The sequence below is a fragment of the Festucalex cinctus genome, chromosome 12 (genome assembly GCF_051991245.1).
Source record: "Festucalex cinctus isolate MCC-2025b chromosome 12, RoL_Fcin_1.0, whole genome shotgun sequence".
In the NCBI taxonomy this organism is placed as follows: Eukaryota; Metazoa; Chordata; class Actinopteri; order Syngnathiformes; family Syngnathidae; genus Festucalex; species Festucalex cinctus.
Genome location: NC_135422.1, coordinates 8,093,551 through 8,110,267, shown reverse-complemented (window position 1 = coordinate 8,110,267; position 16,717 = coordinate 8,093,551). Strand labels below are relative to the sequence as shown.

The 16,717-nt window shown below is 41.0% G+C and overlaps 1 protein-coding gene and 1 long non-coding RNA gene across 3 annotated transcripts; one reads left to right on the top strand and one right to left on the bottom strand.

The window, feature by feature from the left end:
- Positions 1–6,557, bottom strand: LOC144031361 (uncharacterized). Its single transcript, XR_013287509.1, has 3 exons — positions 6,003–6,557; positions 5,842–5,927; positions 1–654 (listed from the first exon to the last, which is right to left on the bottom strand). It is a non-coding gene; the product is annotated as an uncharacterized LOC144031361 (long non-coding RNA).
- Positions 6,558–6,703: 146 nt separating this feature from the next.
- LOC144031360 (14-3-3 protein zeta/delta-like) lies at positions 6,704–15,999 on the top strand. Of its 2 annotated transcripts, none has more exons than XM_077538425.1 (6): positions 6,704–6,870; positions 7,450–7,819; positions 13,656–13,779; positions 14,124–14,287; positions 14,376–14,471; positions 14,960–15,999. In XM_077538425.1, exons 2-6 carry the CDS (start codon positions 7,526–7,528, stop codon positions 15,032–15,034), a joined length of 753 nt encoding a protein of 250 aa, XP_077394551.1. In that variant the 5' UTR covers positions 6,704–6,870; positions 7,450–7,525; the 3' UTR covers positions 15,035–15,999. The 2 variants fall into 2 exon arrangements, with proteins under 2 accessions (XP_077394551.1, XP_077394552.1); XM_077538426.1 differs by having other exon boundaries at positions 6,756–6,866.
- Positions 16,000–16,717: the final 718 nt, after the last annotated feature.

The window sequence follows — 16,717 nt, the reverse complement described above, 5'->3', positions numbered from 1 at the left end:
AATCGGTGCCCCAGAGGCATGCGGGGCCAGACCACGAAAGACAGGGAGCGCTGTGACCAGTTAGAGGTGGCACACTGTATTTTACACAAGCTATAAAATGCAGAACAGTGTGGGCGAAGACATGCTTTGGTGTCTGTGTTTTTTGTTTTCAGCAAGTGGGTGTGTGACAGTGAGAAAACTATCAGAATTGTTGAAATTTGCCCTCGCATTTGCATTATGTAACAGCCACCACAATCCTGCGTAGTGCTGCGGAATGAATGCAGCACGTGCCGTGACCTTCTGTTGGTGTCGCCCTGCGAAGCCGCTTGGATTAACAAACTGACGGAACCGCTTCAAGCCCGAATGTGTAAGATGATGCTTGTTATCAACATCATAAATTGTCGTTATACATGCCAAAAAAAAAAAAAACACAGAGTATGTTAATTAATGCATTAACAAGAATGGACTGGAAAAATGCTCCAAACTTGTCAATAAATCCATCGGAAATGAGGCATGCTGGTGAATAATTGAGTCTGCAGCCTGCTGACATCACCATTCTGCCGCTGGAGCCAAAAGCCCCCCTGGCCAGGACTGGGAAAGCTCCAGCCTGCTGGGCCACACTGGGAACATAACATTGGATCACATGCAGAGGCTCTTTGGAGCCTGATGTTTCAACTGAAAACAGAAAACAACAGTTTAGTTTGGCTCACTGTCAAAATTCTGACACGTGAAAATGCATATGACACTCCTATATCATTGCCATGTAAAAATGGCCGTTTGTTGAAAAAGAGGGACATATATTATACAATGCCTTCATGGAGCAATACAGTACTGTAAGCTATTATTAGAAGCCAACACTGATAAAATGCTATATTCCTCCCATATACACACAATGAAAGTGAATGCCCATATTATGTCCAATGCGTAAATGTGAGTTGTTAAGGCAAAATTTCCTCACACTTCCACATCGGGAAACACAAACGTCCCTCATCTCTACATTGACAATTTAGCTAAACATTATAAAATTACGATCAGAGCTAATGCTAGTAACACTGTTAGCTAATGCTACTCTGCGCTAACACTGAAACGCTGCTTTGGTTTTAGCCGAGACACACAACATCAAAGTGGCTCATTCGCTTTGGAATGTCAACCAGCCGGGCTTATCATGTCATTAGCTGAGAAACTCAGTGTGGGGGTGGTTATTATTTTAATTAGCCCCACTGTTTCGTAACAGTGGGGTGGATGTTCAGAAGGGCTCGCTCACGACACCTTTTCAAAAATCGGCGCTGACATTTGCGACTGACTCAATGAACTCCTGGGGTTTGATTGGACCCAAGTTAAGAACTATTTCTCTAAATTCCTGTGTGAGTATGCATGTGAATTGTTTGTGTATTTGTTTTTCTATTTTGCTGCCTTTGGCTGACAACCAAGGACTCCACACTCAAAAATAACAAAGAACAAAATAACCCAACAATGGGTCAAAAATGGACAGATTCTCTACTTGTGTCAATTTGACCTAACTTTCTCTGTTGTTTTGTACCAAAAAAACAAAAAAGGATCTTTTTGTATCAAACAACCCATAAGGTTGAGTCAGATCCTCTACTTGGGTTAATGTGGCCCAACTTTGAGACAAAAATTGGGTCATTTTGGATAAAACAACTTAGAAAGATGGGTCAGATCGTCTACTTGGGTGAATTTGACTCAACTTTCTGGGTTGTTTTGACAAAAAAAAAAAGTAATTTCGTACAAACAAACCATAAAGTTGGGTCAGATTCTCTACTTGGGTTAATTTGACTCAACTTTGGGTCAAAATTGGGTCATTTTGTATAAAACAACCCAGAAAGTTGGGTCAGATCGTCTAGTTTGGTCAATATGACCCAGTTTTCTGGGTTCTTTTGAAGAACAAGAAGTGGAAAAAAAGAAGTCATTTTGTATAAAACAACCCATAAAGTTGGGTCAGATCCTCTACTTGGGTAAATTTGACCCAATTTTGGTCCAAGCTTTGGGCCATGTTGTATAAAACAACCCGGAAAATTGAGTTGAGGTCAATTTGACCCAATTTTGGGCCAAGCTTTGGGCCATGTCGTATAAACCAACCCAGAAAATTGAGTTATGGTCAATTTGACCCAATTTTGGGCCAAGCTTTCGGCCATGTCGTATAAAACAACCCAGAAAATTGAGTTGAGGTCAATTTGACCCAATTTTGGGCCAAGCTTTGGCCCATTTTGTATAAAACAACCCAGGAAATCTGGCCAAACTAACCCATGAAGTGTATCGGTACATTTTTGATCCATAATTGGGTTGCTTTAGACCCAATTGTTTTAAAAGTGGAGTTGCCAAATGTATACATTTGTAAAGTCAAGTGTACGGTATGCCTTTCATTTCAAAGCAGCAACTTTTCAGCAACTTCTTTTCTATTGCGTAGTTGCAGTCCCACTGCCCACTGATGACTCATAGAAACCAACATGGTCACGCTATTGTACAGTTACACTGCAATTATGCCCATATCCAGGTCTGTGTGTGGCAAAAGATTCAAACATTGACCACCCTCACTGGCGCTGCGGTGCTGAGGGAGGATACGTCAGTAGTAGAACCACAGGGAGTGGCGTACAAATTTGAAAACATTTCCATTGCATTTTACCTCACGAAAGAGGCGCAAGGGAGAGGCTTGCGTGGAAGAAAGAAAGGAGGCTCGGAGGATGTGACTGAGCACTTAGTCAGTAGTCGTGATTCAGACATGTGCCTTTTCAAGCCCAAAGAAATTTTGCTGATGCATTCATTGTCTGGTGGGGTCCACACAGAAGAGGGCATGAACATGAAACATGGAGGAGACATAGGTGGTAACTGAAAGAGAAAGTCTCCCACTTCGGGTGGGAATACTGTTGCGTAACACTTCAATCCTCCTCCACACCATCGCCAAACTGCTACAACAAGGTTGAATCACAACAGCTTTCGCCATCCGTTGTGGGATGTTTCACGCTTCTGTGCTGGTTTCTTGCCTCCACACTTTCACTGCATATTGAGTCAACATCAAGCTGTCTCAGATAGATGAACAAGCACCTTTAAAGTGAAATATAATGAATTTGTCCCAAACTGACATATTTATTAAATGTACAAGCTATTTTGGTTGCATTTTTACATTATTTATTGCTAGTTATGCACTTTCTAAATAAAAAATGTTTTGTACTTTTGAGAATGGATGTCAACTTTAAACATTTATTGACAATAAATATGTTATATGTATGACATTCTGATTAATATTACATTTGTGGAATAAGTGTTATGCAGCAAAAACCAGCCGTTCTTATCCATCTCAGGGGGCGGCCATTTTGCCACTTGCTGTCGACTGAAGATGACAACACAGTTGCTCAGGGCTCAGGCAACAACCAATAACAGCTCACCTCTTTTCTGAAGCTGCGCTATGATTGGCTGTTACCTGAGACCTGAGCAACATTGAGGTCAAGCATGACATCAAGTAGCAAAATGGCCGCCCCCTGAGATGGACAAGAACAGCTGGATTTTGCTGCTTAACTCATATTCCACAAACACATTATTAACCAGAATACCATATTTAGACTATATTGTAAAAAAAAAGTTTTGGGGTTGACTTCCACTTTAAAGTAAATAAATAAAATAGAGAAAATAAATGAGGGACAATAAGGACAGCCACAAACACCTCCAACCATCTCACTCGTCACTCATGCGCTATTGAGAGCTACAACTGATTGAACAGCATTTTAATCAATTTTAATGGGCGAAACTGATTTAATGTACGACTAACTGAGAATAAAGACTACCTACTCCATGATGTGATTTTTATTGTTTGTGTTTCTTTTTTTTTCGTCTATGCTGAGATATTCTTGCCTTTCTCACTTGGATTAATGGAGTCAAAATAATAAAATGGCGTACACATCCGCATCGGATTGTCTCTTTCCACTTCATCCAGCACTGATCTCTCATTGGACCAGGCCAGTAGCTCTGCCGCTGACTCGGCCAGTGCGGCTGTGAGGGTAATTACCGGCCATCAATAATTGATTGACATTGCAGTTTATCTGCTGCAGCAGAAAAAAAAACAATGCAATGGTAAAAGCATTTGTTGGCCCTCACTCACTTCACAGTGGCGGGAGGAGGAGGGGGGTGGTACAGCCGGGTGCAGTGATGCTTGGCGGCTCTGAAGTAGCCAATGCTGCAGCTCTGCAGCATGTCGCTTGCATGGGACTGCGGAGGAAGGTGTGTACAATTGATTGACAGCTGGAGAAAGCACGTCCTCAGTCTCCGCTTCAAGGCACACGTGCTTTGTATAGGGTGTCGTGAATTATTCATACGAAAGCATTTTACAGACCTACAATCAAATGTACACGATCCCAAGCCTGCAGGGCTCTTCTTCATTTTATCTTCAGTCTGTGCGCTTGCATTTGTGTTTGAATGTGCCGAGTAAGTTTGCTTTAATTAGCTCTAATTATAGGTGAGAAAGGCGTAGTGAACTGAAGAACAAAGGACTAATTGCCATGTGTCAGGTTCTCACTCACGATGCAGTGAGAGGCACACCCATTAAGCATTTTACTCAGTCATGATTTACAGTATCGGTTGTAGTGTGGAAAACAAGCACTCGCTCCTCATCATGCTATAATGTGTGTGGAGAACACAAGAATGTTTCGTACATGGGAACCTTTAATACGGTCATTTCCAGGACATTGGTGTACTTCCCATTTGTTTACAATTTGAAACCAGTTTTCCCATAAAAAATACATTTCTTGAAACAAAAAGACCCTCAACCTTGTCTACTTTATAATCAACTGATGTCACACATGGCTATAGACAGATAGTGACTAGGTAGCTAGAAGCTAGCTAGTAGCCTACTGAAAGTGGCTAATGCTAGCCACTAGCCTTAGCAGCTATCGCTGTCTTGACTTCATCGTCTCTTCAATCTGAACATCTTCACCCCTCACTCTACTTTATGATCAAGTGATGTCACACATGGCTAGACAGATAGTGGCTATGTAGCTAGAAACTAGTAACCTGCTGAAAGTGGCTAATGCTAGCCACTAGCTTTAGCAGCTATCGCTGTCTTGACTTCACCGTCTCTTTAACCTGAACATCTTCACCCCTAACTCTACTTGATCAAGTGATGTTAGATATGGCTAGACAGATAGTGGCTACGTAGCTAAAAGCTAGTAGCCTACTGAAAGTGGCTAATGTTAGCTACTAGCTTTAGCAGCTATCGCTGTCTTGACTTCACCTTCTCTTCAACCTGAACATCTTCACTCCTCACTCTATCTGATAAAAATTGAATCATGTCCATCGAGCTTCTCCTCCAATTCCCGTTGTTGAGTAGTAGGCTCATGTTTTCAGACACATTATACATTGTTTTGCAACATTTGAGGCCATTTTTTTTTTTTTTTACTTCAGAACTCACATTTTGAGGCATTATATGTATATCATAACAATATTTTCTAGAGGCAATTATGAACGCAAATATAATTGTACAGTTTTGTGAAGCCTGTTTGTTGAGATAGACACACTAATGATATCTGCATGAAACATCACATCACGGGCTACAGAAGGCCCGCTGCTCGCTAATATCAACGGGAGTGGCTCAAATCTAGAGCTGATGCCGTGGGATTTCATATCCTATTAATATTGCTATTTCTAGCCATCTGGCCTACTGTGGACAAGACGCTCTACAGCTAAGAATGCTGCTTCTACTGATCGAAATAGAACTCTTACTTCCTAGACTGGAAGGCAAATGTGAATCTGTAAAAGCAAAAAAAAATAAATGGTGTGTGTGGGGGGGGGTAGTTTCATTTGGTTGCGTACAGGATGTCAGCCTTTATGTTCTTTCCTGTTGAGAGCAAATGTTACCGTTTCGGTATCCTCTGGCCTACTTCACAGTGTGTGCGCTGGAAAGTCTCCATGATCACGTCCCATCGGGTAGGAAGGCGGTCTGGCTTGGAGAAGGAAAAAGTTGAAATTGTCACTCTCTACTTAGACGTTTCAGTCAAGACCACATAAACCCGTCGTACACTGTGAGTTTGGTGCCTCGGTCTTCAGTGGGGATTGAATCGAATTGATGGCACTAATATCACATTGTAACTATACAAAACCTCACTACTATTAAAAAGAAACACACATGCACACAAAATAACAGCACACAGTTGTGCCATGTATGACGAGAGCTCCTTTCCATGGCCTAGTGGCTCATCAGTGTGCCTTCCTCTGACTCGGGCGGGGCATAAGCAAGTACAAAGGTCAAGGCATTTAGGTTTAAATTTGATTAAGGAGATAAACAATAATCTTTTCCCAATGCCTTTTCCCCCAAGATTATGACTGACAGCAAACGCATCTTCGAATTGAATCATTTTTACAACCTTATTTTTCGTGCCTATAATAAGTAGATTAACAATTATATTGCCTTTGGTCCTCTTCATTCTAATAAATGCTCATTTAGGTGGAAAATGATTCAAATAAAAGCTGAATAAAATGGCATTGTGCGTTTGAGTGTGTGATCGTGCCACGCCCGCCATAGTGTCCACACGTCGTGCCAAACTAGGGAGCGATTGGACCGATTTCACCATGGCAACGTGGTGACGTCATCTCCCTTGCTCTAATTGGAGGAAACCCCGTGTGACCAGCCGCTGCAGCGTTCCGGTCTGTCAAACTACACTTTGATGTCCCGCCTCTCACCCCCGCGCTCAATGTTTATTCGTCAGCACCCCGAAAAATAGCTGCCACTCAAAAGAGATGGCGATTTACAATTGGAGAATCCACCATAGATAATCCACCCCCATTTAATCACGTTCAGTTGGACTTTAGCTGCCTCTGCTTGTTCTTTGCCTTTTGCCCAATCCTTCGAATCGGACCAAATTGTGAAGCGAATTCGGACCTCTGTAGGTGAGATACGTCGACTATTTTATATCGTGCCTTCTAGTAAGCGTCCTAGACTTCTTTCTGATGCCTTGTGTGGTCAACTAGGACGCGGTCCGTTTTCATGAGCTGCGCTTTCGTTGACACTTTTTCATTGATAGGAGTGGCCCGTCTGCAGCGTTAGCTTCGTTAGGCTAGCTTTTGTAGCTAGCTAAGCTAGTTAGCTTGCTAGCCAGCCCCTCCAGACAGCTTTGTGGCGGGGTGCGGTACCGACGTGACTCAGCTCGTCTATTTAATAGCACCGTTTTCGGTGCTAGAATCCACTTAAAAGTAAAAGATAAAATTAAGTTCTTCACATTACATGAAATGACCCTTACGTGATCGCGTTAAAGCGCAATTGTGTACCCCAAGGTGTGGGAGACTCACTAATGACGTTCATGTCGTTTAATGTTACACTGAATTGTAGCTAGAGTAGCCCTGTGATTTATAATACGGTGGTGGTGTTTTTTTCTTCCCACCATCAATTTTCTCCAAATGTGATAGTTTAATTTTTCTCAGCCTGTCACGCCGGTGTGGAAATAACGCCACTCCTTGTTCCACTCCCAGTTCACAGTCTCCGACTCTCGCTCGCCCCGTCCGTCTTGTCTGATCCATCGTTCCCCAACCAACTATACCAAAAACTATGGATAAATCGGATCTTATCCAGAAGGCCAAGCTGGCAGAGCAGGCCGAGCGTTACGACGACATGGCCGAGTGCATGAAAGTGGTGACGGAGAAAGGCGACGATCTGACGAACGAGGAGAGGAACCTGCTGTCGGTCGCCTACAAGAACGTGGTGGGGGCCCGGCGGTCCTCATGGAGGGTGCTCTCTAGCATCGAAGCCAAGTCCGATACCAGCGAGAAGAAACTGCAGCTGGTTAAGGAATATCGGGAGAAAGTGGAGAATGAGCTGCAAGACATCTGCAACAACGTTTTGGTACGTTGCCTTCTTTTTTCCCCCAATTAACAGAGAGCCAGACATGACACAGTACTCCAATTGGTGATTTTTTTCCCACTCTTGATTCAGAGTAGTAAAGAGATGAAGGGATACATCCCCTAGTCAAAGAATTTGGTACGCCTCTATCAAAGTTTCGACAATTCCAAAGCTCACAACATGATAGCTAGTGGTAGATTAAATGTAAGTCCTTTTGAAACTGATTTGATCCCATGAGGGAGCCCACTTGGGTGAATGCTTCAATAGTACAAAATGACTGCATTTCTTAACCAGTTCAAACTTGATTCAAGAACAAAATGTGCAGCTCATCAAGGAATGGTTGAGCCATTACTTTGTTAGTTCCAACATGTATGTGTGGTTTCCTTCAAAATGCTTAACACAAAGGCAATGACATGACATGAAGATAACAGCATTATGTGCTGTGATGTAGTTATTGTTTTGTTTTTTGTTTTTAATTTTTTTTTTTATTAAAGAATTTGCCAGCATTCCTACATAATTCCTGAGAGGTATTGCAATTGCTCGTCTGAAAGTTGTCATTTGTGACAAACTCGAATTGGCTTCTAAAAGTTCATTTGTCATATGTAGGTGTTCTGTTAACCTTAACTCGCAGGCCTCATGATCACAATCTCAACCTGATTCCATAATGCATTGAATTAGGTTAGCTATTTCGGTCTAGTTGTTAAATTCTATTACACTCTCTTTTCCTGTTTGCTCTATTTCTGTAAAGAAATTTCTTTTCATGCTGGGAAGTATGAGGAAGTATTGTGAATTCCTCCTCTCATTGCTCCTGCCTTTCCGGAATCAAGCTTTTTGAATGCGATGTTATTGTATCGACGACTGTGTCTACTGATTGGCTCATCCATTGAGTTGATTTTTATAGTAGAACCTTTAGTCATAGACAATCTATTTTCAGATGCTGGATAACTTGCGAAATTGTTCACATTTCAGAATTTTCCTGTGAATTAAAAGCGCTAACTAATGTCAGTGTAATACTTTATCTCCAAAGTCAGTGTTTCACTGAATGAAATGGTGAGATTTTAAAACCTAAAAAATTACAACTTGCTAACCTTTGAAGATGCATTACAGAGATAAAAGACAAACGGCACAGTGACGCTGTCACCTAGTGGCGTTTTTATGGGAATTTACGTAGTTAATACATTAAAAGTGCATTTGGGTTAGCATCACTGTGTTCCAATGGATTTTTGTCTAATTGTATTGTATTGCTCGTTTTTGTAAGTACTTCCTCATTCAATGCTTGTCACTCTTCTTTTTGGCCCTCAAGGAGGTGGTACCACAAGAACCCAAACACTTTTGGATATGATCCTTTGAGATGAGAGGAGATTTGTTAGATAGGTTTTGGGGCTCCCTAGGTCCCACTGCGATTGGACACCACTCGCAAGACTCTAATCCTTGTATGTAAATCTGCGCTTTTTGTATCCACGTCGTCTCATCTGGAAGCTTGATAGCTAATGTAACAAGCCGTGTGGAATAAATTGACATACACAATCAGTTGCCACTAGTTATGCAGGATACCTTTCAACTGGCCAATGTTTTTAAGCTAATGACTTTGGCCTACATTTGAACTAGTTCCAAGCCTGGATTGATGACGAGTGGGGGCAGGGCATGCTTTCACTTCTTAATTAATCTATCGCAACAGCAGGGATTGTGCTTTGCATTATTTCCATCCTGCCTTGGTAGTGGATTAGGGGAGATCGGGTTGGAAGATTCCAGTAATGTCCCAGGGCTACTGTCCACTTTGAGCATGCATGTTCCCTGCCAGTGACTCAGCCTTTTTGTGTTTCTTCTGCTGAGTGTTACAGAAGGGTGTGTCTCTCCTCAGGCCTCAACTCGTCTGCAGAAGGCATCCGGGCTGCTAACTTTCTCCCAATAATGCCTCGCTCTTCAACCATGTTGGCTCTTGGCTGTGAGGGAGGATGGACACGTGTAGCACACCATAATGGGTTCTTGCTTCAACCATGCTTGGAGCTAAAGTGGCTTGTTAGGTTGAAAATGGATTTGACATGGCTTGGAGATTGTGGCCTCCAATTCACAAGTCTGCTCGTCTCATTTTGAGTGTGCTTGTAACTTGTAATGGACATTTGGGTGTTAACTTTTGTACAAAGGAGTGTTAAAATTAGGAGGAAAATGTAATGTCGTGAAAGTTGTCATTTTAACAGGTTAATGTCAAAATTCCCACAGAAACGTAAACGCAGCATACCAAGACTGAGCTGCCGTCTCTCCAGTCATACATTAATCAGGCACAATCATTAAATATTTGTCAGACTCAACAAAAGGTTATTTGCGGCTGTGTAGTTTTTCTTACAGTACATTTACACATGTTTTAAACTGACGGTACGATAATTAATAAAGTGCAACATTGCTTTTGTAATTTATGATTTCATTCTCCGATTCCACCCCCTTTCGAATTCCCCATTTGTTTCTAACTGCCTTAACCAAATTACAGTCAAATTCAATTTTGAAAAGCCATCAATGTCTGAATATGAATTCTTATCCAGACGTGCAAATTCGCGACTAAGTTGGACCTTTCATCTGGCGACGCCATTTGCACTCTCTCGTGAGGGCCGGTGACTGAAATCAGAGCTTTGTGCGAAAGCGTGGTGAAGAGAGCATCCCTCCTCTTGTCTTTTGTGCGCGGCTTGCAGGGGAAAGGAATGCTCGGCACATGAGCCGTGTGCAAGTTTTGACCGAGCCAATGGTGGCTTGTGGACGTGACTTGGGAGTGGCTGCCGGGAGGGATTTGGCTCAGACAAGGACACTTTCTTCCTGCCAAGGCATGGAATCCAAACCTTTTTTTTTCTTTTTCTTCTCTCTCTCTCTCTCATTAGGTTTGAGGTTTATGCCGGTTCACAGATGGTTAATCTGCACTGTGCTTTAATTGAAGCGGGACACATTTTCTCCAATTTAATCTCTGATGAAAGGCCCATGACAAGTCCTAGAGGGGGCAATCGCAGGTTATGATTTTGTGTTAGTTGTAATCCACCTTGGGCAATGTTATTTTTAGATGATGTGGGTTCATAATGTTTCGGAGTGAAGAAACAAATGTTACCTGTGTTTGGGTATTTGGCAAGAAATAGGAAGTACAGCGGACCCCTGCATACTAGTGGGGTGGAGTTTTTTTTTTATTTTATTTATTTTTTTTTATGAAAGGTGCATATATTATATGACAAGAATTTGTGTGGGGTTTCAACAACCCCCCCCCCCAGTGCGATTGTCAATTTTTATATGCAGAAAATTTTCACTGTTTGCGGGCAGGCTCAGGCTCTTGTCCCTACAAATAGCAGAGGTCCACTCTACTGTATGTTAAGCCACTATGTTGGTGTGAGTTTATTCATCAACTCCTCCTCCTAAAATGGGCTCCCCCTTGTAACTCGAAAGGGAAAAAAGTCAACACCAAAATGTTCTTTACATTAAGTTCTATGCAACCCCACTAGTCTAAACAGTATTCTGATTAATACAGTTTATGGATTATGAGTTAAGCATCAAGATCCACATGTTTTTAACCATTTTTGGGGACAGCCAGTTTGTCAGTTATTGTCAACTGAAAATGACATTAATTATTCCAGGCTCCGGTAACAACAAATCATCGATCAGAGAATGTCGTCACGTGACCAAACTGAGAAAACAGGTCATATTGCCTATTTATTTATTTTTTTAATATAATGCATGTCGGGTCCAACAGACATTGAATCATCGGTGGCCAAGTGGGGTTGGTTGGATGCTGATGGATCAGTTCTCTAATCTCTCCACCAACTTTTTGCAATGCTATCACTGGTGCCACCAATTTTTCAGTTGTCCGCACCACACAGGATTTGGTCGTGCCCTTTTTTTGAGGATGAGAAGGTGGTGCAGCCTGCACATATTTGCTGATGTATAGTCTCAATCTGTTTCCCGTAGTTTCATATGACAAAGATGGGCAGTGACTCAAGATATGTTTGTAAAATATTAAATACTAAGACCTGTCTGCAACAAGCAGCGGTTGGCAAAACAAGTGGATTATTACTTTAAGAGAATATATTGTGAACATTTTGTTCAACACGGAGGGTCCAGTTCTGATAGTGAGGCCTCCAAACCTCTTCCCCTTGGGACAACCAAAGCTTCGCAGCCTGCCTGGCATCGTCCAATCAAATTCAGTGTTTTCCCAATCAGGAGTATGTGAGTACTTTGTCGTGGAAGCTCAGATGACTGATGACAATAAAACTGTTATACTATGACTCTGAATCGTAAAATAATTGAATGTTTACACTCCCATTAGCAGCTAGCTGATAAGATGGAGACTTGTGCTGTATCACAAATGATGGCGGAATTAATTAGTGATTTGAATATGTTGGTTGGTTGTGATGTTGGTCGTCAAGGGGACAAGTTAACCTAGCCACCATGCACTGCAAGGGTCATCTTCAAAATACAAGCCTACCACCAAACGGCTATTGCATTGACATCCACGTATTTGGTAGGCTTTTATTTTTAAGTTGGCCTTCGCAGTGGCGGCTAGCTTGACTTTTCCTTGCGCTTCATCTGAACAAACACGGCTGGGGACGTTGACCGGCCAAGTTCCCGATGATGTCTGGTTCAATAGCCATGCTGTGTAAAGCTGCGTGCTGCACTAGGAGCGGCGGCGGCTACGATTTATGATGATCTTTTTTTCTTTTTTCTTTTTTTCTTTAAGATATAAAACCTTTCAAAATGAGTCGACAGCCTTTAAGCATTTCCAACCACAAAAAGTGTTGCATCACACACTCTCCACAGTGTGAAAGGCACTGTTAAAACTTTATTTTTTGTACTGCCTGTCTAAGGTCAAATCCTTCTCTAACTTGTATTCCACCTGTGTCACTGTTCTATATAGAAGACACTGAAACTGAATGGGAGTTTTCTACCTTTTGGCTGTAATATCAAAGCCTTTAGAGAGAGGTGGTACCTAGGGCTGCACGATATTGGAAAAACATGCGATATACTTGCTGAATATAGCTATCGATATTATTGCGATATTTAACATGTACCTAAAGAAATTTCATTTATATTACCTAATGAAAGAAAAACATTTTTCATGTGGCAAAATAAGCAACCTTAATGTAATCTTAGTTAATTAATTGTAATTATGTCTTGATAATTTTCAACCATTGAATGGCGATGCACATTTTAGTTAGCATCTGACTGGTCAAATTCATATAAAAAGCATAAAATTCCATATAAAACTTATTGCATGCCTTTGCGATATGCATATTGCAAGGGCCAATATCGCGATATCGATATTTTTTCGATATATTGTGCAGCCCTAGTGGTACCTGTGTGAAAAGGAACTCTGCAAAGGTGGGACCCAGATGTGAGGTTTGCATCTCATGTCTTCAATGACTACTGATGTGACGAAATTAGTTGTCAAGTATTGTCACTCTAGCACAATTGGTTAGTTCCGGATTTATAGGCAAGTGAGAGGTCTTTTGCTTGGATTCTTATGCTGCCATTTTGTGTAAGAGAAACTAAAGTGGGCCATCGTCACTTCAGGAATGAAGTTCTCTGACTGTGGTTGTAACTGAAAATACTAACGAATCATTTGTCACCATTAAAATGATTTGAAATGTCATTAATCCATTCCAGCACCACATTTCACCTTTTTAATGGTGTGTGCACTTTGGCCAGCAGGAGGCATTGTAGCAAACTCTTTGCATATGTCTGACTCGGGGAAGCTAAAGAAATTTAGTTGTTTTTTTAAATGCAAAGGATTACCTGATACCACATTGAGGCATGTTTGATTTTGTATCACTGCATCTAACCATGTTTGTTGCCCCACACCCCTTTCTTGCAGTCACTGCTGGATAAGTATTTAATTGGGAACTCCAAACATCAAGAGAGCAAAGTTTTTTACCTAAAGATGAAGGGGGACTACTATAGATACCTCGCTGAAGTTGCCTCCGGAGATAACAAAAAAAGTAAGTAATATGGCATTTTATCTTTGGATTGTACATACTTGAATGATTAGAACCTGCTTCATATGTTTGCTCTCCAACTAGGAATGTGTCATAGTATGTCTGACTCGTGGCTGGAAATGATGTCAAAGGGCCTCATTTCAGGAGTTAGCATGGTAGTGGATGGATGCTGACTCAGCTTTCCACATAAACGTTTGATCTATCAGCATTTTTCTTTCTAATTGACTGTTTCAATTGAGCTGTTGTCTACCCCTTTTTAAAAGACAAAGATCAAAGGAATGAACTTTTGTACATTTCATTGTCTGACTCGTATGTTTTATTTATTTATTTATTTTTTTGCTCATCAGAGATCATCGATGACTCGCAACAGGCCTACCAGGAAGCGTTTGACATCAGCAACGCGCACATGGAGCCCACACATCCCATCCGCTTGGGATTGGCTCTTAACTTTTCGGTCTTCTACTACGAGATCCTCAACTCACCAGAAAAAGCTTGTGAACTCGCTAAAAAGGTTTGTGCACAATCCCCACAATGTTGTCCACCTTTTTTGAGTCCGTTCTCCGGTCAAGTTTGTTCCATTCTTTCAATTTTGCTCGCAGGCGTTCGACGACGCCATCGCTGAGCTCGACCAACTAAACGAGGAGTCCTACAAAGACAGCACCCTCATCATGCAGCTCCTCAGAGACAATCTGACAGTGAGATTATTATTATTATTATTATTTTATTATTTTTACCGCCACCTTTCAGGTCATCCAAGGACACTTTACAGGGCAAAAAAAAAAAAGACTAAGACAGTTAAAAAAAACAAAAAAAAAAACAGAGAAAATAAAAATTAAAAAAAAAGGCATAAAATCAATGATTTTTTTTATTTTTTATTAAGGCGGTCTCTGTACTGTGACGGCGGTGGGAATGTATTCATTTATTGCGTGCGGTGACCTCTGGGCTAGGTCATTCCAAATTGGAGCTTTAGAGCATTCAACTTTGAAAGTACAATACCACTGAAATAACTTGTGTACAGTATAACCATAACAAAGTAGCATAAAAGAGCAATTTGGTCCACTAAGCATTAAGCATCCTATTCGCATGATTTCTGAAGATAATCAAGATACGATATTGTGTGAGAACTGTACGATGAGTCTGATTGTATTTCAAATGCAAATTATCATGCGTTTCATCTCCTCAGTTATGGACATCAGACAATGCTGCCGAGGAGGGCGATGCCGGAGAAAAAGGCGACGGCGGTGAAACTGAGAACTAGAAGAAAGAGTCCTTGCCCTCCAAAAACGACAAAAGGATTAAAAACAAACAAAAAAAACAAAACCAACAAAAAAAAAAAACTTTTTACACACCTCCATCATTCCTTATTGCTCCAATCCAACATTCTTCCAATGAAAACCCATTGCTGAAAAAATGTTATCATGGAAAAAAAGAAATTAGAGGAAAAAAAAAAAAATTATAAAGACATGTAAAAATAAATCCCTCCATTCCTTTGGTTTGTGTGTGTCCTGGCCTTTCAGTGTGTGCAATTTCAGCTGTAGAAAAGTATTGATAGCTTGACATGGTATTACGCTCTTTTCCTAAAGTTAGGCAGAAATACTCAACATCCTAACATCAAACAACTGGAAGTTCACCCTGAGGATTTTGGTTCGGGTTCTAGTCAGTTTCCTCTTCTTGCTCTGTCTAAAAAGTTAAAATATATATATATATAAATAAATAAAAAATATACACAGTTGTGGTACGGTTACAGTGTCTGAAATTCCACTTCAGATAGTTTTCATGCTGCAGGGAGTGCCAGTGTTCACGCATGCTGGCAGCCAATAGTAGTGCCCCATTGGATTAATCCTCACTTTGATGCCACTCTTTCACTAAAGCATGTCTATTTGGGGGAAAGGGAGGGGGGTAGCGGGGGCTTGACTGACACGTGGGACCTTCCAAATGAGAAGATGACAATTCTGTCATTGCATGTCTTGAGATATTACACTGGAATGGGAACAAATGCTGTAACACACAAGTTCAAGTGTCAAGTTTAATATTTTTCAATGCAGGTTTGTACACATCCTAAAAGAGGGTGGTCTATTTGTCTGTCCAGTGATTGTTATTAGAGATTTGGACCACTATTGTTTTGCTTATTCATTCAATTGTAGTCCCCTAAAGCCTTGTGGAACCGTTTGAATCCCTGTGTAACAGCTATGTTAACATGAATAAATCATTTTATAAACCATACTGTTGTGTATGTCAATATTTTCTGTGTTGCATCTCACTTTACCGTTATCTGTCTTTGTACTCTTTGAAAAAGTAACACACTAACACTGCGCAAGCATATGAAACCCACACAGTCGAGCTGTGAGTTGAACCCAAAACCAAACAATTGTGAAGCAGTTGTACTGACCACGTCACACTGCAATTCAAGAAGGGATTCAGTAATAAAGTATGGAACAGTACAATATTGTATGGATTCATTGCTGTGGAGGAATAAGGATTGACAATCTTGTGACAGTAATAAATATTTGTGTTTGGGGCTGTAACACTTTATTTTTATTTTACCAAATTCTACATTAAGATGGGAATTTCTTTTGGATCATTCGTTTCACAATGTCACCGTAATCCCGAGACCTCTGACAAATATGTAATGTTAAAATGATGCGTCCAAGGTAGGCGGATGACGCGCTTTGGTATGGAAAAAGGCAGTGGCTAATGTTGCATGATGAATTTCTGAACGACACTCCGAGCGGATGTTGTCGTTATCTCCACTTCCGTTTTGCGTTTGATCTCTATATACTACTGGATAGTCGCTCGGCCAAAAGATTTTCCGCCATATTGCTCCTCCCAAGAAACGTTTCTCGGCATATAATGGACAACATTTGAGACAGTACTTAGTAGAAACAGCATGATTTCTAATGTTTTAAATATGTTAAACATAAACAAGTGGACCAGACATTTT